This window comes from Sinohyriopsis cumingii, unplaced genomic scaffold, assembly GCF_028554795.1.
Source record: "Sinohyriopsis cumingii isolate HCF-2022 unplaced genomic scaffold, ASM2855479v2 utg000459l, whole genome shotgun sequence".
Classification (NCBI taxonomy): Eukaryota; Metazoa; Mollusca; class Bivalvia; order Unionida; family Unionidae; genus Sinohyriopsis; species Sinohyriopsis cumingii.
In genome coordinates, this window is record NW_028315902.1 from 395,766 (window position 1) to 423,025 (window position 27,260).

Consider the following 27,260-nt stretch of genomic DNA (forward strand, 5'->3'; position numbering starts at 1 on the left):
GATGCCCCTAGGTGACAATCAGCTGTATGAAGCTGCCCCATGGTGATAATCAACTGTGTACAGCTGCCCCTCGGTGACAGTCAACTGTATACAGCTGTCCCATGGTGACAATCAACTGTATACAGCTGCCCCATGGGGACAATCAGCTGTATACAGCTGCCCCTAGGTGAAAGTTTTCCTTGAGCATTAGGCAGGACAGTTTACAGTTTATACAGGTTAATGGTATATATCACAGTGTCCAGAAAGTCTCTTTCTATTTTTCATTTTCTCTCTTGTTGTTTTTAAGATGGCTGGAAATCGTGTATTTTTAAAGATGACCTTGTCAAGGGGTTTGGGAATCAGAAATCATGATTTTTGAAAATGACAATGTTAAGGGGCTTGGGAGTTGTAATTCATGTTTTTTGAAAGATGACCATGTCGTGGGGTTTGGGAGTAAAAGTTTGTGTTTTACACATGACATTTTATGGCAGGTATGATCAAATAACAAGTTCAAGGGTCAAAGTCATTAGTGGGGAAAAGGTTACAAGACTAGCAGATCATGTGTCATTTGCAGTACTCTAGCTTAACATAATATGATGCAAAGGTCACTGAAACTGTCAATGTTTACATGAATCATGATGTCATCTCATGATCACAATGGCATATTAGGTCACCTCATCAGCCAATCAGATCACTTATTCTTATTTTGGAAAAACCTTATTTTGACAATTCAGACTTTCATTCTGCAAGGAGTTCATGAAGTCATGTGAGAGGTCTGGTTGAACTAGACAACCCCTCTTCAGTGGTGACAGTTTCACATCTCTCTTCAGTGAAGGCAGACATTGTGTATCTTCAGGTGAAGAGTGTCTGGTTGATACAGAAAGGAATATCTTAAGATACCTTGTCTGCCTCAGCAGCATTTATGGCAGTTTCTTTATAGTCTTTTTAGCCTGAGAGATAGAGTGCATTGAATCAGTGGGTTGTCTGCCTTTTTTTTTTTTTGAAAGACCTGACTGGCAGATATTCAAGTTCCTAGGTGTTGTCTTCCTGTGATAAAACTGATTTTAGGTTACTTATACAGCCAGCTACATTCTTTGGGGTTGAAAAGGCTTGATACAGGTTGATTAGATCTGGTTATATCAAGAATGTCTTTGGTTTTCTGTTTATTGCTTTCTCACATATATATGGGTTGAGAATAGCCATTACATATGATTGGGAACAACATAGCAAAGTTCAGACTTTACGAGGTACTACATATACTTTCTTTTATGATGAGTTCAGCTGCAAACTGTGCAAACCCAGATCTGCAGTCAGATAATGCACCAGCAGATCTGGGTGTTTAAAATTAGAAGTAACCTGTTGATAAAACTGCGTAGACCCTGCTGCTGGTCTTGACTTGTACATGAGAATATGCGGTACCTGGTTAAAAAAACAAACAAATAAATCTAGGATTCCCAAGATCAGTCAGTCATCAAGCATCTTAATGATATGCACTCATTCGTAGGTGATAAGCTAATGCCCATCCTCCATTTAATAAAATTGGCAAATTTTCATGTGATAAAACTTTTCTGATAAGTGCATCCCTCACATTTCCAAAGTGGTTACTAGGCTAGACTCCTCAGTGTTTTAAACATGAAATACTGCCAGGTTACTAAATACTGCGATGTATAACACAGAGTTGATTTGACCAATCCTAAGACTGCTGCTTTGTTTAATTTCAGGTGTAAAATCATGTAGAACACTACCACCACCACCACCACCATTTTGGATGATACAGATACTCTTGACATCCCTCCTGATCCTCCCACTTCTGAGTAAAGCAGGTGAGTACAGTATAAGTGTTTGAGTTTTGTGTTGCCTTCATTTTCATATTGCAGTTCATGACAGTGTATTGTAATATCATATATACTTGCTTATGAGTCCAACTGCAAACTGCACAGACCCAAATCAAATGTCGTCTAGTGTGCCAGTAGATCTGCAGTTTGCATGGAGTAATCTGTAAAACAAACAACATAGACCCTGATCTGCAGGTGCATTATGCTATTGCAGATCAGGATCTTTGTTGTTTGCAGTTTGACTCGACTTATAAGCGAGTATGTATGGTACATATTGCAGTATGTTAGGAAAAATCTTTGCCAAGTGTAAAATGATATTAAAGGTGAACAAGAAGTAAATGTGGAATATAACTTGGTTTCTTTTTATGTAAATAATGAATGGGAAATATTCTATATGACTAAATCTGAGTTACTGTAGGTTCCAATTTACTTTGCATCTTCTTGGCTGCATTGGCAGTAGGGATATGGATGATGATGGTGAACATGGTCAGGCAAGTTCATTGTCCCATCTGCAAACTTCACTTAAGCATTGCAATCATGATAAATGGCTTAGTTAGCTATTAATTTTCCATCTTTCTTGGAGAATTTAAGCCAGAAGTGCTGACAGACAAGGGATTTTGCCTTTTTATTTAGCAATATCTCTTAGAGACTTTAGGCTCCATGTCCCTTTTTTGGAGTACAGTAGGTAGTTTCTATGGAACAGGCAGGATTCAACATGCAGCTCAACCATTGGTAGATTCATCTTGCAGAAATTGTCTTTGGTGGGTGTGAGTGTTGGAGGTAGATAAGCAGGTATTGAAAAAGATAACTCATTAAATCAAGTCTGAAATAAAATTTTGTTTTTATACAGTTTTTAGGAATAATATTGCCACCAAAACTGGTTCATTCTCTGCCCCATGGTACATGTACAGAACCAGCAAGATCGATACCACATTAAACAAATATACTGCTTATACCAAACATCCTAATAAACAGGCAATTGTCAGATATACAGATATACAAATTTCCTGGATCAGTCCACAGGTTTTACCTTGCATTGAAATAATTAGAAGAAAGGTTGTAAGGTTGTTTTGTGTGATGACACCTTAGTATATGGGTAAGGCATTGGGACAGTGGCCATGGATCTAATTTTACACAGCACTGTCATTTTTGTATGCATTTACTTCCTTGTGTTGATTTACAAACAATATAGCATCAATGATAAGTGATGGGGCAAAAGGAAGAGGTGTTGGTATTGAGCAGAATGTAACACCTGCAACCGTCATCACTAATGAATTTACAGCTACCTTTAAAAAATTGTGCCTCTCTTTGTAAATGTCTTGGTAAATTGTTTTTGTACAACTCTAGGCCAATGTGGAAGAGGTATCATATACAGAGAAATGCTCATTATTCCATGGTTGTTTTCTGATATATAGAAAATCTTACACAAATTTTCATTTAATATAAAATTTATGAAATAATTGGATTCATATTATATGCTATGCCAAGATGCATTACCAAGTTTCACAAATGTTCATATCAAAATAAGCATGAGTGTCAGAGCATAGCATCGACAGAAGTAGATTATGCCTTGGCAATGTGAAATAGATTATGCCATGGCAATTTGAAGTAGAGTATGCCATGGCAATTTGAAGTAGATTATGCCATGGCAATTTTAAGTAATTTACTATGCCCAGTGATACACCATGGTTGCCAGTCAGGCCTGATCCTATGAGAGGCTTCAAACTGCATCCTGTTGGTGATGAGTCTGGCATGTGAAATGACAGAGCCACTGAAGCTCCTGTTTCAATTAGTCCCCTTCTTGCAAGATGTTTTGGAGGGTGCATAGTGTCTTGCCTCTAAAGACACTAATGATGAGACTGGATGATACTAATAATCATGAAACCTAATTGGCCTAGGGAAAATGTGTTGGGATGAGTAATAAAGTTGAAACTTGAAAGGCCTAGGGAAAATTTGTTGGGATGAGTAATAAAGTTGAAACTTAAAAGGCCTAGGGAAAATTTGTTGGGATGAGTAATAAAGTTGAAACTTAAAAGGCCTAGGGAAAATTTGATGGGATGAGTAATAAAGTTGAAACTTACAAGGCTTAGTGAAAATTTGTTGGGATGAGTAATAAACTTGAAACTTAAAAGGCTTAGGGAAAAATGTTTGGGATAAGTAATAAATTTGAAACTTACAAGGCTTAGGGAAAATTTGTTGGGATGAATAATAAAGTTGAAACTTACAGGGCTTTGGGAAAATTTGTTGGGATGAGTAATAATGTTGAAACTTACAAGGCCTAGGGAAAATTTGTTGGGATGAGTAATAATGTTGAAACTTACAAGGCCTAGGGAAAATTTGTTGGGATGAGTAATAATGTTGAAACTTACAAGGCCTAGGGAAAATTTGTTGGGATGAGTAATAATGTTGAAACTTACAAGGCCTAGGGAAAATTTGTTGGGATGAGTAATAATGTTGAAACTTACAAGGCCTAGGGAAAATTTGTTGGGATGAGTAATAATGTTGAAACTTACAAGGCCTAGGGAAAATTTGTTGGGATGAGTAATAATGTTGAAACTTACAAGGCCTAGGGAAAATTTGTTGGGATGAGTAATAATGTTGAAACTTACAAGGCCTAGGGAAAATTTGTTGGGATGAGTAATAATGTTGAAACTTACAAGGCCTAGGGAAAATTTGTTAGGATGAGTAATGAAGTTGAAACATACAAGGCTTAGGGAATTGTTGTTGTTGTTGTTGTAGGGTTTAATGCCATTTTTCAGCACACGATAGGCTATACATGGCGGCCAGTATTAATGGTGGAGGAAGAACCCGGGAAAACCCCGGAAAGAACCACCGACCCACGAGAAGCTACCGGCAAGCTTTCTCACATACCCACATTAGCCGAATCCGAGACTCGAACCCACGCAGATAGAGGTGAGATGGCAGTGATCTGTAACAGAGAGCGCTTTAGACCACTCGGCCACTCTGGGCCCCTGGCTTAGGGAAAATTTGATGGGATGAGTAATAAAGTTGAAACATACAAGGCTTAGGGAAAATTTGTTGGGATGAGTAATAAAGTTGAAACTTACAGGGCTTAGGGAAAATTAGTTGGGATGAGTAATAAAGTTGAAACTTACAGGGCTTTGGGAAAATTTGTTGGGATGAGTAATAAAGTTGAAACTTACAGGGCTTAGGGAAAATTTGTTGGGATGAGTGATATGCATCATTGTCATTACTCTGCATGGTACACCTGTCCACAACAGTACTTATGCTCTAATTAAAAACCAAAGTTCCTGATTACTTGATATGAAAATGGGTCCAAACCATGAAAATATTATTCTTGGAAATGATGATAGCTAGTTCAAACCATTGGTCCATTAGATAAGTGTACAATAACAGACAAGGTTTTTAAATTGAGAACTTAAAGTTTCACACCCAGCACTCTATTTCAAGATGTTTGTTGTATTTAATGAGACTCTGCCCAATAAACAGGGTGCCATTTTAATGTGGAGTGGTTTTTGATTTTCAAAAAGCTGCAGAATCTTGACATTTTGTAACTGTTAACTTCTCACACTTAAAAAGATGTGATAGCTCTTTGAAAGGGAAAATTTATCCACATTAAAATGATGCCTAGATTTACAAGAAGTGTGGCTGTGAATGTGAAAACAATTAAGAAATCGAGGGTTACAGTAGGTGTGAAACTGCAATTTCTTGATTTAATATGTAAAACTTGTATCTTATTATATATTAATTCACCTGGCCATGAATTAGAAAGATTTAAAACCCATGTCTTCCAGCCAAACATTATATTTTCATGATTTGGAGCCATTTTATTATCAAGTTTGAACTGGGTACCTTTATTTTTTTAAAAAGGTGACCTTAGTTACAACATTTGATGGACTGACAACAAGTTGGCAAAATAGGCAACAGTAATCTATAATTAATGCACACAGATGTTAATAAATAATGTTGAACTGTAATTGGCAAGAGTGAAAATTTACACAGATATATTCTTAAGGTGTGATATGGCATCAACATGGGATTTAGTAAGTAGTAAAGTTATATTCAATACAGCCAAATTTTATCTAGTCAAGACAAGACAAAGATTGGTTTTCTTGAACCCACATATGATGGCAGTGCCATCCTGAGGATAAATGGGGCCTGGGGCAATAATGAAGGCCCAAAGGGGGTTTGGCACCCCAAGACCTCTGAGGCAACTGCCCTGTCTGCTTCCCCCCCCCCCATTAGCACACTACTGTGATGGTCTTTTCACTTACAACCAGCCTACTTTCACAAGCTAGGCATGAGAATACAGTTGCAATGCAGTTGGAATAGGAAATAATTTGACAGTTTTATTTTAACAACTTAAAACTAATGGTCCCATTTCCTTAGCATGATACAGCCAATAAGGTTTTAAAACTGCTGTTAAAACTGCCCCCCACCCCATACCAATGGCAGTATATTCAGGTAGAAGAAAACAAATAAACATTGTCAGATCTAGGTATTATTCAAAATGCTCAAAACTTTGGTTACTCATGCTGAAAGCAAATGTTGGCATCATCTTTGATTGTCTTTATAACATAAAGTATGTGAAAAGAGTACGATGTCAAGTTTATTTACATTCATATTTCAGTTTGATGTACATGTACTTCAATGCATTTTGTGGTTATTTTCAAGTAAATAACATTAATAATATGGGAAATAAACACATTTCTTCAAAAGTAAGTAGTGGTATATAATAAAAATTAAGATACTTTTTTAAAAAAGTAAAATAAATAAAATTGACAGCGGCATGGGAGAGATGCTTATAAATTTTGTTTTTTGACTGCAAATTATAATTTATCAGCCATCTCAAAAAAAATTCAAAGAAATTTAACATTATTATTTGTTTGTTGCATAAATCTGATTTATATTCCAATGTTTCAACTGTTTGTTCAGTGACATCCGTTTGAGTGTCATCTACATGTAATATTTGTTATTCCATAACTTATGTGATTTATCATGTTCTGACAAATAATTTTGATGAATTTCAGAAAAATATTGCGTAGCAGTAAAAGGTTTATTAAACACTATCATGTTGTTTTATCTTTTTACCCTCATGGATGGATGAATAAATGAATGAATGAATGAATTGACTTCTTTGGGTAAAAGCAGCAATATTGAACGGGAAGTTGTACATCCTCACACTTCATTGCATATGGCAGGTGACATGTTTGTTGACAAAGTAGCATATGAATGGTTTTGTATCAACTGTGTACTCTGCTGATAATGTGTCAAGTTTATGCAAGTGGGTAGGTTTTCATAAATCAAAGTTTTCATTTTCTCAGTAATTTTGTTTCAGTGCTAATACAGATAGATATTCAACAGAAATAAAGATGACCATAGAAAAGTTGAGGAAATATTCTTGAACTGTCTGGAAAATAGTACGCAGTACTGTAGGACTGCCAAGTCATGTTGGTGTAAAGGGCAATGAGAGGGCTGATATAGTAGTCAGAGCTGACACTCAGTCACCTGTTTCTGAATGGAAGATTCCATATGCCATATATACTCACATATAAGAGGAGTTGAACTGGAAACAACACATAATGTGCTGGCAGATCTGGGTCTGTGCAGTTTGTTAAGAGTAATCAGTAGAAACAAACAAAATCAACCCTGATCAACAGGCGCATTATGCTATGGCAGAGCAGGATTTTTGTTGATTGCATTTGACTTGATTTATAAACAAGTATATGTGGTACCGACTTAAAATATTATACAAGTCAGCGTGGTCTTCACACTTGGTAATAGATGCATAATGAAAACTCTTCAAACAAGCTTAGTAAATTCAAACATTGGAGAGGGGGATTCCTCATACAAAACAAATTGCAGAGATGGGCTGGCATTGTTCCATTTATGTTTCAATCTCGCATACCTGATTTTTGATACCTTTTGAAGTGTGATCCTTGACCAAAGTGCTTACCCTGCCAGTAGCCACTGTCCAAGTTGGATGCACACCACTTTAAATCTAGACAACAACAACAACCCTGCCAGTAGCCACTTTAATTCTAGACAACAACAACAACCCTGCCAGTAGCCACTGACAGTGGAACACATTTGACTATCACCAATTGAAACAGCAGTATATTTTCATGTTAACTCTGAAGAAACTTCATGACGATGTTGGACCTGAGAAAGTCATCTGTTTAAGGATTTTACATATTTTACCTTTATATTTTATTTAATATACTGTGTATAAAATTTTAGCCTTTTATATTTTATCCTGCTTTTACTTAAGGTTTACAATTTTTTGGAAATGTTTATCTTTTGAAAATAGTATCCAATTCTGAATTTTTATATTTTTAGAACTTTGGCATGAAATGGCACTTTAAAAAGCCGTATAAGGTATTATTTCATCTTTTTGCAAACAACTCTCAACTTTTTTAAATATCCTGACTTTACTGATTTTGGATTTAATATAATCATTCAAATCACAATGATTTGATGTTTATTGGAGTCATTAACTAAATACCAACATGCTTACCAGAATGACCATGGTTGTACTACCAGTGGACAGAGTTTTGTTGATTGGCCACTTGGTGACTAATTTAGAAAAGTTATGTAATTTATTTGGCTAAGAGCTGATTGTTACTCAGGTCAAACACAATGTGTTCAAGTCCCTGGGTAACCATATGGTAAACATGGTTTAGTGTTTCCATGGAAATAAAACCAGCTCAGGACCATTGTTGAGCTGTTGCAGATAGAATGGTCATGGAGCTACTCTATGTACTCAACTCTGTAATTTTAATCTTAAAAAGAAACACAACCATTCCTTAGCAGCCTGCAACTGGCTCAAAATCCTGCTAATTTTGCAGATTTTTATTTTGTAGCTGTCTGCTTTTACAACACTGTAACATTTTGTTTGGCTTATGTGGATCTGACTTGCTGAACTGATATTTTTCTTTTATTTTGTATGTTTTAAGTTTTATCTGAAATTCAGTGCCAACATATTTATTCTTTAAATTTGAGTGGGTTTTTTATGGATCATGATTGATGTTTACAATAAATATGTTGACTGTAATTGTAACGATCCTAAAAAAAAATTGAGTTGGTGGAGCATCAGCTTCCTATTCCAACAGTCATGTGTTAGATACTTGCCTAGGTATCCTTCTGCTGATCTTCATCATCTGTCTGTAAGAACATTGCTGCTTATGTTTTGGTACAACCCAGTAATTAACTTTGATTGATTGTAAATGAGACATTTTTGTGCAGTCTGAATCTGTTGTTAAGTTGTATTTATCATCTCACAGGTGAGAAATCAAGAAAAATTAGTTTAATAAATCCAGAAGCAGCCATAAACTTGAACATATAACACTTTTAAAAATAAGTTATATGGTTCATCTGTCAAATAAACAGGATGTAAGTGATTTCATCTTGCAAATAAAGTGGATCCATGTATGATAGGAAAGAACTTTGCCAGAGGTTAGAAACATGATGTACTACTTAATATATCAGATCATCTTACAAAGTGTTTCATGGTGGTGAAATCTGATATGAAATATTGAGGGGAGAAAAGTATATAGTTGACCAAACATGATAAGCACATTCTGACATATTGTAATGGTTTATGTCTTTTGACTCAGTAATAGCTATTATATCAAGTCTAAATAAATCTGAAAAGTGTGACTGAAGAATTCTTTGAGACTGACCATTTAGGAAGGGGTGGCAGGCCGAAAATTCTTTCAGCAAACAACTTTCTGGCCCAAAAAAGTCTGTAAAATTCTCTTACTTCCATTTTTAGAAGACAAAAAAGAGCCTGTTATATCCATTATATTAGTTAACAAATATAAATTAATTAGAGGTCAATGGAAAAAAAATATTCTGGTTCAATGAAGATACCCCTTCCCTCGAAAATTAAATGGATGGTTCCTTGGCCTTTCCAGGGCATGGAGGAATGCTTTGGCATCATCATCAAAGGAATGTGTATCAAATACATGCCATAAAAATATAAACCAGCATTCATGTCCCACTTCAAAAGCATTCCTTGGATGTGCCTTGCTGAACTTGGTATAGATTTCACTGCTTTGAAGGCTACCTCTATTAAGCAAAAACCTGTCTTAACCACTTTTTCAAGTGGTCAGGACACATTAATGTAGAAATGAACCTCTTTATGTAACCACTTGTCTTTTAGAGACCTGCCTGTAGGTCACTGCTTTGTAACTATTATCATTAACTATGCTGTTATGTGACACCACCTAGACTCACACAAAGTCTGTAGATATTATGGCAAGATCCTATTAAATATCAACATAATATACTAAAAATGTTGCAATAAAAATCACCCTGATTTCTAATTTCAAGGTCTCAAAGCTTTCAAAATCTCTCTTAAAGTGTACCAAAATCTCTCTTAAAGTGTACCAAAAAGATGATGCTGCATAAAATTAGCACACAGTAGACAGAAGTCCATTGTATCTCACAGAGTCCTAGGATGTGGGATACAATGGAAGAACATTGGAGAAACAACTACCTTGGAAGGACACAAACTGTACTTCAGTGGCAGAGAAGACAAACATGAGCAGGGAGTTGGGCTCCTTGTACACAAGGACAGTGTGAGTACACTGTCCTGGGATGTCGGCCAGTATCCAGCCGGCTCATCACCATCTGCCTCAGGGTAACTCCATTCAACATCACTATAATACAGGCATACGCTCCAACATCAGACTATGATGACGCAGATGCGGAAGACTTCTATGACCAGCTACAAGAAATTGTGGATAAAACACCAAAAAAAGACATTCTGGTTGTGCAAGGTGATTGGAACTCAAAGATAGACGACGACGCTTGCATGAACTGGAAAGGAACATGTGGGCGCTGCTGCAATGCACAGACAAATGAGAGAGGACTGAGGCTTCTGGAATTTGCTAGTTACAATGACCTTATGCTGGCAAACACCTTCGGCCAGCACAAAGTATCCAGAAGATGGACATGGCACAGCCCAAGCGGAGACCATCACAGTCAGATCGACTACATCATGGCGAAAAGGCGCCTACAGTCAAGTCTAAACATTGCTAAATCTAGAAGTTTTCCCGGAGTGGACATAGGAAGTGACCATGATATGGTGATGATGACCTTCAGGCTACATCTAAAGAAGGTCAAGAAAGAGAACCACACAAGAATAACATTTGATCTTGAGAAATTGAAGGATCCCAAAGTAGCAAAAGCCTTCCAGGCAATGATTGGTAGGAAATTCGCATGGCTTACTATCCTCGATGCTGACAATTCTGACATGGACACATTGACCACCACCTTCAATACAGCAATAACCGAAACAGCCAGCAATATCCTCAGTAGACATTGCCCAGTCAAGAAATCCTGGGTCACAGTTGAGGTTCTGAACTTGTGTGACAAGAGTTGGGAACTGAAGAAGAAAAAGAACGATGCAAAGAGGGCAGAGCAGTACAAGGCAGTCAACCAGGAAGTCAAGAAAAGCTTGAAAAAAGCAAAAGAGAACTGGATAGAAGAAATGTCCAAAGACATTGAGGGAAACTTGAAAAGGAGCAACAGCAGGAAAGCATACCAACTGGTCCATGTTCTAACAAGTACAAAACAATGGTGGGTTACCTCCTTACAGAACAAAGCCGGAAACTGCCTCACAAAAGAAAAGGATATTCTGAAAAGACAGACAGAGTACTGTGCAGAACTTTACAACCATGGAGCCACAATAGATCCAGAGGTACTGAACATCCCTCCAGCAACTAAAAATGACAACCACCCTATCATACGCAAAGAAGTACAAGCCGCAGTGTGATCACTGAAAAAGTTTAAGTCAGCAGGACTGGACAGCACCCTCACAAACATCTGCAACAAGATCTGGCAAACAGGAGTATGGCCATCGCCATGGACCCAATCACCGTTCATCACCCTCCCCAAGAAAGGCAACTTTCAACAGTGTCAAAACCACTGTACCATCAGTCTTATAAGCTATCCAAGCAAAGTCATGTTAAGGATACTGCTGAACAGACTAAAACCACAGGCTGAAAAGATCATTCCTGAAGAGCTGGTGGGGTTCAGAGCAGGGTGCAGAATAAGAGAGCAGATCTTCAACCTCAGGATATTTTGTGAGAAGTACCTCCAACACCAGCAAGATCTGTACCATGTCTTCGTGGATTTCAAGAAGGCATTTGACAGGGTAGGGCATGCAGCCTTGTGGGCAACCATGAGACTGTACAACATCAATGCTAACCTCATCACAGTAATAGAGCACCTCTATGACAATGCCACCAATGCAGTATACTTCAACGGCAGCATAGGGACTGGTTCAGGATGACAGTCGGAGTCAGACAAGGCTGTCTTCTCTCTCCCAAACTATTCAACATCTTTCTGGAGAGAATCATGGCAGACGTGCTTGATAAGCATACAGGGACAGTCAGTACTGGAGGCAGAACAATCACCAAGTTATGTTTTGCTGATGACATTGATGGACTAGCAGGAAATGAGCAAGAATTAGCTAGCTTAGAAGAGAGCCTTGACAAAACCTCTGCAGCCTATGGCATGGACATTAGTGCAGGGAAGACCAAAATGATGACCAACAACATCAAGGGCATCAGCAGTGACATCAGGGTCCAAGGTACAAAGCTAGAAACAATCCACAGCTTCAAGTATTTGGGGGCAGTTGTAACAGACAAAGGATCGAAGCCTGAAGTACACTCCAGGATTGCACAGACAACAGCAGCACTGACAAAACTTAGGCCCATCTGGAAGGACAAGAACATTGCACTCAGCTGAAAAGTCAGACTGATTCACTCACTGGTGATCTCCATATTTCTCTATGCCTGCAAATCATGGACCATAACAGCGGACTTGGAGAAAAGGAGACAGGCTACAGAGGTGAGATGTTTTGGAAAGATTATCGGCATCACATACAAAGACCATATCACCAATGAAGAAATATGGCAAAGGATAAGACAAGCCACTGGGCCTCATGATGACCTCATCATAGTGAAAAAATGGAAACTGCAGTGGTATGGGCAGCATGTCTCACGATCAAGACAATCCTACAAGTCACAGTACAAGGAAGAAGAAAGAATGGCAGGCAAAGAAAGGTGGGAAGATAACATTTGAGAGTGGACAGGCTTGGCACTGAGCAACTCACTGAGAAAGACAGAAAATTGAGAGGAATGGAGGAAGCTGGTTGTTAGGTCTTGTGCAGTGCCCCAACGGTCTTCCAGACAATGGGACTGATGGTGATGATGAGACAGAAGTAGAAGATAAGAGAATGTCATTACATGCCTGTTTAAACCCGTACAAGGCAGCCACCTCTGGAGGAAGGACAGTTGGCATGATACAGTTAATGGATGCTAAGCATTTAATCATTCCATAGTTTGATAAATTCTGCAGTGGCTGCTTACAAAAGATATCTGCATAATAAAAACTACCAATTTTCAGGCTTTGCACTTCATGTATTTTGGCCAGAATTTATTTTTTGTAGTCAGTGGCAAAGAAAGTTCTATCAAATAAGAAACAGATTTAGGTTTGATGAATTGAAAAAGGTTAGTAGAATGACCACATACTTCAGAGATCATAACACAAAAATCACAAATATTCAGGGAAAAACATTCTTTCAAAGGAATGGTTCAAAGACACCTTTGTATTGAAGTCTTTAGACAGATCACATCCTTCCCCTCCACTCAGTCAGACAATTCAAATCAAAGCTGGACTATTTCAATTGTATCTTAATCATTTTGCCTCAGTCAGGAATCAAAATGGTTTTGCTTGCCAGTTTTACTAGCTTTTTTACAACAGGCCACCCAAGTGAGAATTTTGTTTTTCTTTGTGTACTGGTTATTGCATGCTTAGTTGTATGCAGATTAGAATTTATCAAGGCACTGCTCAAATGATGTACAGTGGTAACAGTAACATGTAAAATTAATACAGGCACCTTTGCTCAGTATTCACCATAGGTATAGAATTAATTATCTACAAAGAGTTTATCCTGTAATGGAAAATTGATTAGGTCTCAGTAGTGGATCCAAGCTGGTGTGTATAGGTGTCAAATCCAACCCCACCCCCCACCCCACTCCATGTGCCAGTTAAAATAGTAAGCTTTTAACTGAAAAAATAAGAAACTTAACCATTTTCATACAAATGAACGATCCTGTCCTCATGTTTATGCTTCCACAGACCAAAAATTTCCTGAATCCATCACTGATGGTTGAGTATACTGAATACTCTATTATCTTCCGACGACTCTAATTTGTAAAACTTTAACCATAGAGAAAAAGATTATTTTGAGCAGCTAAAATTTTGTGCAGATTTTACTAGGGATTTTGTAACACTGGTAGTAACATTCTACAGTTAGCAGCATTGAACCTAGGCTCCCAAGGGCAGGGGGCATTGTCCCCCACCCTCTAGATTTGGGAGAAGCATCTTAAAATAACAAAGGGAAAAATGTGCATAATGTAATAATAGTGCTAAAAGGGAAATAATCTTATTTACTTAAACAGTTTTGACACCTTAGCTGTGTTGTCTAGACTGTATTATCATATTTTCTTGGGGATTTACATTATTGCAATAGACTGCTCCAGTGGCCTAAATGGTTAGAGCATTCACCTCGGATGTGGTAGGTTGCAGCTTTGAACCCTGGCTGAGTCATACCAAAAACTTGTAAAAATGGTACTAGCAGCCGCATCACTTGATGCTTAGCATTAAGAGGTTAGTGTTATGACTGGTTGGCATGGTATCAGGATAATGTGACAAGGTGGGACATGATGCCACATGTCTGCAGCATGATACCACAGCACTAGACATCACTAAACTGCCACATTGCAGACATGATAGTAATATGACTAAAACTGTTACAGCTGCATTAAAAATCCAAAACACACGTACACATTATTGCAATAAGCAGTTTATCATGTGCTCTCGGATGTAACTCATGAAAGCATTAACATGTTTGAATATCTGGTGAAACTGGAGTGAACTGCACAATGGAATTTTCTGTTCTTGATCTTTTCTCATTGGACTTTAGTGTATATTCTAGGATTGAATTATAATATGTAACCATGTATTAATGATTACTTTTCTTCTTAAAAATTAAAAATAGTTAATTAAATGCAAAAATTGTTTATTTTTGTATAAATTTAGTCTCTTTTGTCATTAAATGAACCTCAAATAAAATTGATCTTAATTGTCATAGGTTTGACTTTAACCTTGCAAGTATGTTACACTAGCAACTGTCAAGGACCTTACATTGCAGCTTGGCCAACTACCACAAACCCTAAATGTTTTCATTGCCAGATACATTGTTTTCAAATTTATATTCATTGTCATCTTACAGTTTTTTTATACCTTTAATGACTTTGGCTTTAGTCAGTGCCAGTTGGCTTTAGTCAGTGCCAGTTGGCTTTAGTCAATGCCAGTTGGCTTTAGTCTGTGCCAGTTGGCTTTAGTCAATGCCAGTTGGCTTTAGTCTGTGCCAGTTGGCTTTAGTCAGTGCCAGTGTAGACATGGCATGGACATCTACTAAAGAAAAGTTGTAGGTGTATTTTTTAAATTGTTTTCCAGATAAAGAAGTGCCCTAGGAGGCCCTGATATTGGTCCATTTATGTATCTAAATTGAAAAACCAATGGACTATTTACATTGGCCCATAAAACCATGATAGTTGCCTATGGTCAGGTGTCTTTATGTATTGAAAAAGTAATGGTCATTTTCATTAACTCATAGAACCATGGTATTTGCCTATTATCAGATGTTTCTGTTGACAAATCCATAGGCCATTTTGATGGGCCCATAGAACCTTGCCTATTATCACGGGTTTCTGTTGAAAAATGCATAGGCCATTTTGATGGACCCATAGAACCATGATATTTGCCTATTATCAGGGGTCTGTCTCTATTGAACTTTTTGGTTTGAAATTTTTATTGTTGAAATTGTAATTGGTAATTGTCAAAGACTTTTTTGAATTATTAATGGAATTTGTATATGACCCAATGCATCCGATTTATATATATATATAAACTCTTCTTCATTGTTATATATAACCACAAAACTCATCTCCATTTCTGTATGCCTTGTGAGTGTGTATGTACTGTATAGGACAAATAAAAAACCTTGTTTTGGGGACAAGGTTTGAATTGCCATATTGAGACATTTAATGCTAAGTTGTAATTAAACTTGTAAAATTGCCATATTGGCAGAATATTAAGTGCTCAACAACTAATCAGTGAATCAGTTTTTCTTATAAGTGTATGGCAGCCAAGAGATCAGTTCATAAATGTATACCTTGCATCTTTGTTGATCCATGTAGGCTGCTGAACTTACTTGGTATTATACTGTATGTACAAAAAACTTCAGTTTTATTAAATTTGTGTGCAGTTTGCTGCCTGGTCACCAATTGCAAAAATGACTTACTAACCATGTAAAAGAATAATTGGTAAATTGAAAAGCAATGCAGTTTTGTATATGCCTCCCATAAGGTGGAGTTTGTTATGCAATGTTGTCTCTCCACCCATGCTACTGATTTTGTTTTGACACACTAACTTGAGTTGTCTACAGTCTACAGGTACCAAACTTTGTGAATGGCTTTAACTTTTGTAAGGAAAAAGAACTATTAATTTCAGGCTTAAGTTCTCAAAAGGTCAAGATCACTGACAGAAAGAAGAAAATTATTGACATACAGTAACATAACTTTTGCATCACTTACACCACTTGCACTTGGGTAAGGAAGAACCCTATTAATTTTAGGCTAAAGTACTCAAGGGTGAAGGTCACTGACTGAAAGAAGAAAATGGTTGCCATACAGTAACATAACTTTATCATCATTTGCACTTTGGTGATTTAGGGGTACAAACATCAATGGTACCAACTGATAAATAAAAATGGTTTATTTTATTAACATCCATTCAAAATTTACTACATGGACCAAACTTTGTGGATGGCTTGCAATGGAGTTAAGACACAAGCTTATTGAGTGTGATGTTCAAAAGATCAGAGGTCAAGGTCACTGCTGCTGAAAGAATAGAAATGGATTTACCTACAATAACAATAATTCTACGTCACATGCATGACCAAGACTTTGATATTGATTTGGGGTCAAAAGTTCACAGATTGAAAGAAATAAAAACTTGTTTCTCACAAAGCTTTCGGTTAACTACATAGAGATATTTCATACATGGGATGGGCATATAATTTGTGTTCATGGTACTTTTGTTGAAAATCAAAAGTTAGAACAAATTTAACCAATTTTGTTCTACAGTATGAGACTTGTTCTGTTGCATCTAGTGTGGCATGAATGTATAAATTTTCACCCCAAGGTTGTGGAGTTGAACAAGACTGTTACATAATGTAACATGAAATCTTTTGTATTCGCATGAACATAATCTTTGTTATACTTAAATGCAATATGATGAATTATCTTTAAATTCTTAGCCCTAGATGTATGACTACCATATACACTCACTGTTAAATCCAGTCGAAGTGTAGACTGCATCTACCCAGATCGCTGGTGCATTATACACCAGCAAATCACAGTCAGTTTTGTTTGTTTTAATTATTAAGCTGCATAGACTCAGATCTGCTGGTGCATTCTGTGACAGCAGAACTGGGTTTGTGAAGTTTGCAGTTGGATCTGTCTTGTATGCGAGTAGATACGGTACGTAATGTGACAGATAATCACCATCTCCTGTATTTACTCACAGAAATCTTTGGTTACAGTATTTAGTGCAGTTTTATTTGAAAACTTGATGGGTACATTTGGCTTGTTCCAGATGAAAGGTAACAATGAAGAGTCAATAAATCTTTAACTTTTCCATGGGCTTTGACACAAACTGTGAATAAGTCAAATTGTGAGGTATTCTAGCGCAAAGAAGCATGTCCAAGTCTTCAGTCAAGAGATGGACACCTTGCCCTAATTGAATTGTCCAGTGAAGATATATATTCCTGGGTAATTGGAGTTTGCCGTGTATGGAAGTTCACTGGGTGGTCAGTGAGAGGGACATGCTGAGTCCAATTGATGATCAGCTTTATAAATTTACAACACTAGCTGGAAGTCAACCATCTCTCAACAAGACCTTTTACCTGTGAAATGAGATATATTTGGAATGTATGGGTATCTAGAATTTAAAAGGGGAAATAAAACCACATATAAAAATTCTCATCATATGTGCCAACTTATACTTCTCATCCTTACCTGCACAAATTATGTTTTAGTTTTCATTCTTTGTAAACGTTTTTTTTGCCTGGAGTTTAATGTTTTCATGAAAACTGCATTGATTTTTTGCACTTTTTCTTAGATTAAAGAATGAGTTGATGGACCGTTTTGAGTATTCTGGTGTGTATTTGACCTCTTGGATTAATTCCTTATCCGTTATTTTTTGTTTTTGTTTTATACTAATTGCCACATAAAGTGTAAATAAATAAATAATTTGTTAGATTCTTATACGACCACTCCAGAGGCCTAGTGGTTAGAGCATCCGCCTCGGATGCGGGAGGTCGTGGGTTCAATCCCCGGCCGAGTCATACCAGAGACTTAAAAAATGGTACTAACAGCTGCCTCGCTTGGCGTTCAGCATTAAGAGGTTAGTGTTAGGACTGGTCGGCCTGGTGTCAGGATAATGTGACTGGGTGGGACATCATGCTACATGTCTGCGGCATGATGCCCCAGTGCTAGACATCACTATAAACTGCCACATTGCAGACATCGTAGCGATATGACTGAAAAATTGTTAAAGCTACATTAAAAATCAAAATCACATCACATCACATCAGATTCTTATACTGTATCATGCCTGTCATCATTAATTCATTAATTCATAGTGTCCAGTATACATGGTGCACATTGTCAGTGTCCTACACACCCATGTATCATTTATTTATGACCTATGATGTGTATAATTTAATTGACCATACTTGATATTTATTTAATACCCAGTACTCTTCATGAATTAAAGTGGACAGATTAACCCAGGTCATTAATTTGTCACACTGATCCAAACTGACCAGAGGCTACCTTGTGTCCTGTCCAGTGAACCTAATGTGGGCATGCATTACTATTTTCACTTTCCTTCTTTAAAGCAGTGGATTACAGAGGAAGTTTATCAGATCATCTGTGAGCTACTCCATGTCAGCTTGTATTTGATTAGTACAATCAATAGCTTGCGTAGAAGTTTCTTTCTTCTTGGAGGGATGCTATGTGCATATGACAGGAAACAAACTGTAAATAATACAACCATTGTTTCATTTGGATTCTATAAAGATCTTGATGGGTAAGGCTCTTATTTTTTAAAGAATTTAAGATCAGTTGAATATTTTATTGTGTTTTTCATGCATATTAGTTTAATATTTTTTTTATAGCTCAGGTGGCTATAGAGCCTCTGTGATGGCCAGCTGCCCAGCCTTCCTTGTCCCTCCCTGTCTATACCCATCCATAGCACACTGGAGATTCCAGGGTTAGAGAATCAGCATCAGAAATCTAAACCTTCTTGTCCCAAGTCATGGATTCGTTATATTTGTTTATGTGTCCTATAAGTCATGGTATGATATACTTATATATGAAAGAGCAACTTCCTCATATCAATATAAGTGTCTTTAGAAAAGTATGTGTCATTTTGTCTACATCTGGCAGCTGTCAATAAAGTATTGAGTAACAGACATTTTGATTTACGACTGACCATGGACATGAATGAATTAATTGTGTAATAGCATCAGACTAAGTTTTGGGGGTGTTTGTACACTGAAGCTAATCCAGAGTTTGCAATATGATTTATACAATTTCAAATCTTTATATGGTGGCATATTAATTTTCCTACTCATTAAATGTTCAGGTGATATTTCAGCCTTCTTCACCATTTTAGGTGATTGCATTAACTTTCAAGAGAGCTACCAATCCCTTACTGATAGGAACCTGAGTATGTTGCCATTGTTGTCTCATGGGCCATTGTTGTCTCATGAGCCTATCTAATGCATTCATCTTTGGAGGATGTGATGAAAGCATTCTCACACTACTTTCACCTTCTTTACGTTTGCTTGTTATCCCATCAAAAACAAAATGGAAGCGGTTAAAATGGATGGCGTAACATTAACACATCCATTGATCATCTTTTCCTGTTATTAAGTCGACATAGAAAAATGGTTATGTCACTTTTGACTTGTCATCTTTAGATACTTATTAGCAGTTATGTTGATATGTCTGAATGAACAAGTCTAATGTTATTTGAGTGGATCAGTGGCAAGTTTATGCTACCTATATGCCAACATATCATGATAATTTGCACCTTTTTAAGCTCATGTTCATGAAACTTTTTCATGTTATACTTAAAAATCCTGTGCCGTAAAAATTTATTTTAATCAAGAGTCAAGTGTCTTGCCCATGGACATAGCATGGTACCATAATATGAACCTGCACCTCCTTTTCATGGTCTTTCAAAATACAGAGAGCACATAGTGAATATTTTACAGCCCTAAGCCAGGGGGATAATTTTCAGTAAATATTAATGAAGACTGAGCATCCCCAACTTTTTTTGAGGGTTAAATTAATGTATTTAACACATTAACCCCTAGCGACTAGTTAACGTGGCAGGAGGTAGTAGCCTACTGCCGAGCTCTGTAGCGTCATGGTCATGCATGATACACTAAAGTGGGTGGTATTATAGAAAGGTAGACAGATGTAGCTCTTCAATGATATCAAATAATCTGGAATTTCTAGTTGCACTACAAAATACAGAGGAAAAAACCTCAATTTTTGGAATCTGTTTTTTTTTCTATCCAAAATTGGCCCGTAGTTGGAATCCGATTTCGTGTCCGGATTTTAGACTTTCTGGTCTCAGATCTAAGGCAAACTGGTATGAAATGCAAACAGACAGATGAACCTTTTCAAAAAGTAGGATAAGATGAGCATTTGGAATAAAGAGTGGTCTCGATACAAAAATAATGGGTCCGTTTAGCAAAAAAATAAAAAAATAACTCCCAACTTTTACCCTTCTGCTCATGCGCAAGCTAAATCACCAATGAAAAATGATATTTCTAACACAGCTAGGCAGTTTGTTATTGAAAGATCACCTGGGATTTGGTGTTTTCGGATGCATTCAGAAATAGCTTTTAAAATGTGTTTCCTACTCGAATTTCAGGCGAAAATGACAAAAACCTCCAGGGGTTAATGTGTTAAATAGGGGAGCCATGGTAGCTCATTAGTATAAACATTAAATACATAATCCATGGCCACATATTCGATACCTGCCCAGGCCAACTCCCATTAGATACCTCAATGTGTCCTTGAGAAAGGCACTTATCTCCAGTTGATGGGGTGCTGAAAAATGGAACAACAATAACAACAACATGTATTTAAATATATCAGACATGTCCAAGTGAGAAAGACATCAGTATAAGTATGGGTGCTTTTTTTGGTGCTTATCTATGTTTGTATGGTGTACTGATTGATGGCTCATCAAGAAGCAAAATAAATACTGTTATAAGTAGAGCTAAAAGGCAATGGAGATTCCAGACTGTAGCAGGCTCACTGTCTATCAAAAAAGCAATGAGGTGGAGGAGGGCACAGCACTGCACCACAGCCCAGCTACCTAAGCCTCTGATTGCTTGCAAATAACTTAAAATGAATATATTTATATTGCCATGATTCTGTGTGCAGTTCCAGTTACCAGAGTCCCCATTCACATTGAAACAACTCATTTGTATGGTAAATTTAACATACTAATTTTTGTGGTAAACTTGGGATACTCATTTTTATGTTAAATTTGGGATACTCATTTGTATGGTAAATTTGGGATACTCTTTTGTATGGTAAATTTGGGATACTCTTTTGTATGGTAAGTTTGGGATATTCTTTTGCATGGTAAATTTAAGATTATGTATCATGTTAATATTACATAATGGGATGTTATTATGGATTCTCTCCAATCCATTTGCCTTTTGTAATTCATTTCATGGCAAAATATTTGTTTAGACTTAATTACTTTGCCTTTTAATTGCCCAATTAAGAACTGACATCTTGAAAACATGGAATAGTATAAAAGGTTGTCATGAAGTTCATAATAATATTCAAGGAATAAGGGGTAAAAAAGATTGAGTTACACTTTACATTACTAGAAAATTATGTACATATGATAAGAATTTCTGAAACATCATTAGAAGCGAATCATTTAGATGACATTTTGTTACACAATAATTTTTATATACCTGCCCATAAAGATGTGTAAATAAGAGGTGTTGGGCTCTTAATGTTATCTGAAAAATGATTTTAGAGGAAAATGTCATGACAGTCTTGAATGAAACAGAGCTTAACAAAATTCCAAGCCCTTATCGGTTCTCACATAAGCCACCTTGATTTCATATAAATTGGAATACATACAGCATTGTGAATTAGAAATTGAAAAAGTGCTAATTGATTACCAGGAACATTATATTCTTGGTGATATTAATAAAGATTTACTAAATAAAAAGATATGTAAATATTAAACTGTTTTTATTGAATCTTTTTGGTCAGATTTTTTTAGATAAGGAATCCATGAAAATATTGGCAAATTCAAAAAGCCGTATCATTCATATCTATACTAATACTCCAGGAAGTCTTTGTAAACGTTATGTTCCTTGATCAGATTAAGTGATCACTGCATGATTCTGTGTTAATGTCATAAAAACACATGTCCACAGATCAAATTCTTTTGGTCTTTTTGAAACTTTTAACAACATTAAGTTGCTTTCAGAGGATTTAAAACAGATTCCTTGGGATACTGTATCAGTTTTTAAAGACATATCATTTAATGGACACAGATAGACTTTCTGTGTGAATATAGTCAGGCAACCGGTGCCTTTAAAATGAATTGAATACAATGTGATCATCAGCCAGGCTTGGCTACTCTAGAAATAGTAGATGCTTTTAAAACTATAGACATAATTGCAAGCTTCCAGTAATGAAGACTATAACATTTGGAGGAATTGAAGTACAGAATTTGTTTTAGTAAAAAGCCTAGGATTATGACAAATGTTTTTAAAGTTATGGATGCAAATAAGACCAGCTTTGAAATATTTGGTGACTATTTATTGATTTAATTATGATAATAATCATAATAATAATAATAATAATAATAATAATAATAATAATAATAATAATAATAATGATAATAATAATCATAATAATAATAATAGTAATAATGTGTACTTAGCACAGCTGCTAGACTTTAGAAGCTATAATTGCTCTACAGCATTAGATAACACATAATAACATACAATATTTATAAAACCACACCATGAAATTATAAAATAAACACATGCTGAAAGTATATAAGGAAGTAAACGTTAAGTCTTTAATTAAAATCTGAATTAAAAAATGAACTTGTCTGTTTTTTTCCAAAGCATTTAATACACATTGAAGGAAAGATTTAGTTGGTCGTCTTTGCATTATCAAATATAAAATGTTGAACTTTTTGCAGTTTTTGAAGTAGATACTGAGATGAACCAGATGGAAATGAATTATAATTGTCCAGTTTTGAAACTACTAAGGAACAATCGAGTGTTTTAGCATATCTGCCAGTAACCTGTCTTTAAAATCCATTGGATGGCAAAATATATGCTTAATTTGATGCAGTCATTGCTGCTTTCATTAGTTCAGTAGTAGGTTTGAAGGTAATGCAAGTGTCATTAGTGGTCATTTTGGCATTCACTATAGACTAGATTGTACTGTTGTCCAGACTTCCCATCTGGATTCCCTGAGCAAACCCTGGACATAACGGTGCTGTTTATATCAACAATAACGTTAGAATTGTCAGAACTGTATATGAGGCAATTTGACCACAAGAAATTCTTATCTCTAGAAAAATTAATACATAAATTAAAATCATACGTATCACATTTAGGGCTGACCATTTCTTGGGGGAAGTGGAAAAACATCATATTTTCAAGTTTAATTGGGTAATACAGGTAATGCAGCAGTAATAAATGCATCTGTCCAGTAGTTAGAGCATCAGCCTCGGATGTGGGATGTTGCAGGTTCAAACCCCGGCTTTTAAAAATGGTACAAATGGCTGCCTTGCTAGGCACTCAGCATTAAGAGAATAGCGTTAGGACTGGTTGGCCTGGTGTCAGGATAATGTGACTGGGTGGGACATCATACTACATGTCTGCGGCATGATGTCCCATTGCTAGACATCACTATGAACTGCCACACTGCAGACATCATATCATTATGACTGAAAATTTTTTAAAACTACATCAAAATTCCAAATCACACACACAGACATGAGCATGTGCTTATTATTGTTTTTCAGTCAGTGTATTTCAAAGCTAAAATCATCCTGAAATGCCTGGGTCACTTAATAGTTATTAGTTATAACAAAATTAAGATAATGAATAATAATGAAGAGAATGTTCAGTCGAATATTTTACATACAAATGGTGCTCCTATTTCGATAGACAACGTATACTTCTTGTCAATACAATGTTTGTAGTATGTTCAAGGAATTAATTCTCCTCCTTGCTGTCGTGCTTGACAAAGTAAAACTCCATCAGTCTGGAGAATAGCATATTGTTTCCAGAATCACACTCTTCAAAACTGAGTAATATGTGAACACTATTCTAACCACTGAGCTAATCATGTTTTGCATATATATGTAAGAAAGATCTGACTTGAAGGAAATGTTGCCGCTGATCATGAACTTTATTAAAGTTGGCTTCAACATTTTCATTCAATGCGGTGATGTGTAACAACATTTGTTCATCAGCACATATTTTTGATGTACTTCAGATGAATTGGGTACTACATTGTTTACTTTACCTATGCAAATTAGCTAAATAGACTCGCCACAGCAGAACTTGACACCGCACCTCACAATACTTAATTGTCAGCCAGATAAGTGATCTCTGAAAGGTGGTTGTTTACCTAACTAACTTAACTTTGAAATGCCCTATATCAGGTGTATGCCCTAAGGATAGGTTTAGCTGGGCTTTGAGCAGGACTGCTTACTGACCATACATGTACTACAGATGACTTGCATATATGGTGGTGGTGGTGGTCAAGAAAGATAGGGTATATTTTTGTTGAAAAAAATTTGGGGTTAAGATTCCAGATTTTTTTTTTTAACATGACTTTGTCTGGTCCAGAGTTTTCACGTGACACTGCATAATATGGCAGGTCTGGTTTTGTGAGTGTAAAAATCAAGAACAAGACTGATATTCCATAACTGAATTATAATTGATGTTTTTATATAATTCTGGTCCTTGTACAAATAGTAAATATTTTTAATGGATTTTTTTTGTCAGTGTGGTTTCAAAGCTGTAAGAACTTACAATTTTACTAATTCACTCTCAGCTTGGGGGGATTTTTTTTATCTGATTTTAGATTTCAAATTGATGAAATAAATTTAACATTTAGTCTAAAATATTTTCAATCTACAGGATGGGATATGAGAGACACAAGGATTTTAAAAGCTTAAACACCTGCTTGCAGAGACAGTGGGATTCATATGACTGAAGGCTGTTAAATTTCCTATGTACAACAAACTTCAAAGTTAACTCCACTCCACAAGGCATGTAAAAGGATGCCTTAAAGAATTTTCAACCCATTTCTACACTTCAGATTCTTTACAAATAAATTGAGAAAGAAAAAAAAATCTGGATGACTAGTTTATGACTTCAGCAACCATAAATTTCTTTATGATAACTAATCTGGTTTAAGAGAAAATCATTCCTGTGGAAGAGCACTAATATCAATAGTTCATACAGAATTGTGGGCTTTACACGAAGGAAAATTGTTTGAGAGCATTATGGATTTTATGAAGCATTTGATTTTGTAGATCCTGAAATTTTCCTAGAAAAACTAATAATCTATCAATGTAGTGATAAGCTTATAAATGGTTTGCATCATACTTAAATCTAAGATTTGTGAAAATTACACTAATTATACATGTATCTGAAAACAAAATGATAAACTGGAGTGCCGCAAGGATCGATACTCTGACTAGAGGCAGGTCTGTGGGTTGGTTGTATGGAGTGGCAGACACAATACTTGACTGAGCTAAAAATGAGAATGAAACAACCTGAAAATTTTATTGAGTAATTTTTCTTTACAGTTAGAAGGGTAAAAGTATAACCTATAAATGCTTAAGATGCATGGGCTTTGCTCGCAGGGAGGGACCCCATTGGGCATTTTGTACAACAGAACCCCTTGTCTACTTGTTAACCCCCTCCTCCCTGGATATCCCTGCTGATCTTTTTTTTTTTTTTTAAAAAACAATCTTCTTCATAAGATCAGAAATACAATATCAACTGATATAAATGCATTTGCTGATGATTGTACTCTGAAGATGACTGTAAAAATGAACTTGAAAATCTTCCAATAGCTTTAAACAGGCTTTAGTTGTTTTGTAATGAGAATAGATTTAAACAGGCTTTAGTTGTTGTGTAATGAGAATAGTTTAAACAGGCTTTAGTTGTTTTGTAATGAGAATACCGGTAGCATTAAACAGGCTTTAGTTGTTGTGTAAGCAGAATGGCATTAAACAGGCTTTAGTTGTTTTGTAATGAGAATAGCTTTAAACAGGTTTTAGTTGTTGTATAGGGAGAATGGCATTAAACAAGTTTTAGTTGTAGTGAAAGGTGGATGGCATTAAACAGGCTTTAGCTGTGGTGTAAGGAGAATGGCTTTAAACAGGCTTTAGTTGTTGTTTAAGCAGAATGGCATTAAACAGGCTTGAGTTGTTTTGTAATGAGAATGGCATTAAACAAGTTTTAGTTGTAGTGAAAGGTGGATGGCATTAAACAGGCTTTAGCTGTGGTGTAAGGAGAATGGCATGAAGCAGGCTTTATATATGGTGTAAGAAGAATGGCATTAAACAGGCATAAGTTGTGGTGTGAGGAAATGGCAGTAAAACAATCCAGTTGTGGTGTAAGGAGAATGCCATGCTTGTAAATACATACAAAGCAAAGTTTAATTAATAACAACACTGCATAAAGAGAGCAAAATAAAGACATAATGTTTGATCGTTTTCAACAATAATGAAAACTTGAAAGTGGTTTCCAAGGACAAAATTCTTGGTATCCTCATGTTGACAATAATTTACTTGGGTCTCATCATCTAAATTTTGTTACAAAGAAAACAAATTCCAATTTTTGGGTTATTAAGAAAAATAGCATTTTATTCAAACACAGTACTGTGTCACTTTTTACAAGAGCTACAGTCGGTATCATTCAGATTATTGTAATGTAATATGGGGATATAATACGAAAAATGTTTGGTTGTGAAAAAAAAGGAAACAATAAGATATTCAAACATTAATGGATACTTTAAAAATCCAACCTTTTCAAGTATAACTTTATCTTCAAAAAAGTCTAAATGATTTTTAAAGTTTCCATTAAGTCAGTTTACTCGAGTAAAGATTATCGATGTAAATAGTTAATCCTTAGCACCCCAAAGTTGAGATCACTGACATCTGTCAGCAGTAAAATATTCCCAAAATCAAAAGCATGAAGTTACTAAAACTTTTCAT

General features: G+C 36.0%; 1 protein-coding gene across 2 annotated transcripts in view; it reads left to right on the forward strand.

Moving 5' to 3' along the window:
• The window catches only part of LOC149773989 (inactive tyrosine-protein kinase transmembrane receptor ROR1-like), a 467,815-nt gene that overhangs the window by 155,694 nt on the left and 284,861 nt on the right, over positions 1-27,260 (forward strand). For both annotated transcript variants that reach the window (XM_089945925.1, XM_089945926.1), the window contains exon 2: positions 1,701-1,802. In XM_089945925.1, the coding sequence (XP_089802051.1) occupies positions 1,701-1,802 (102 nt within the window). The remainder of the gene's footprint in view (positions 1-1,700; positions 1,803-27,260) is intronic.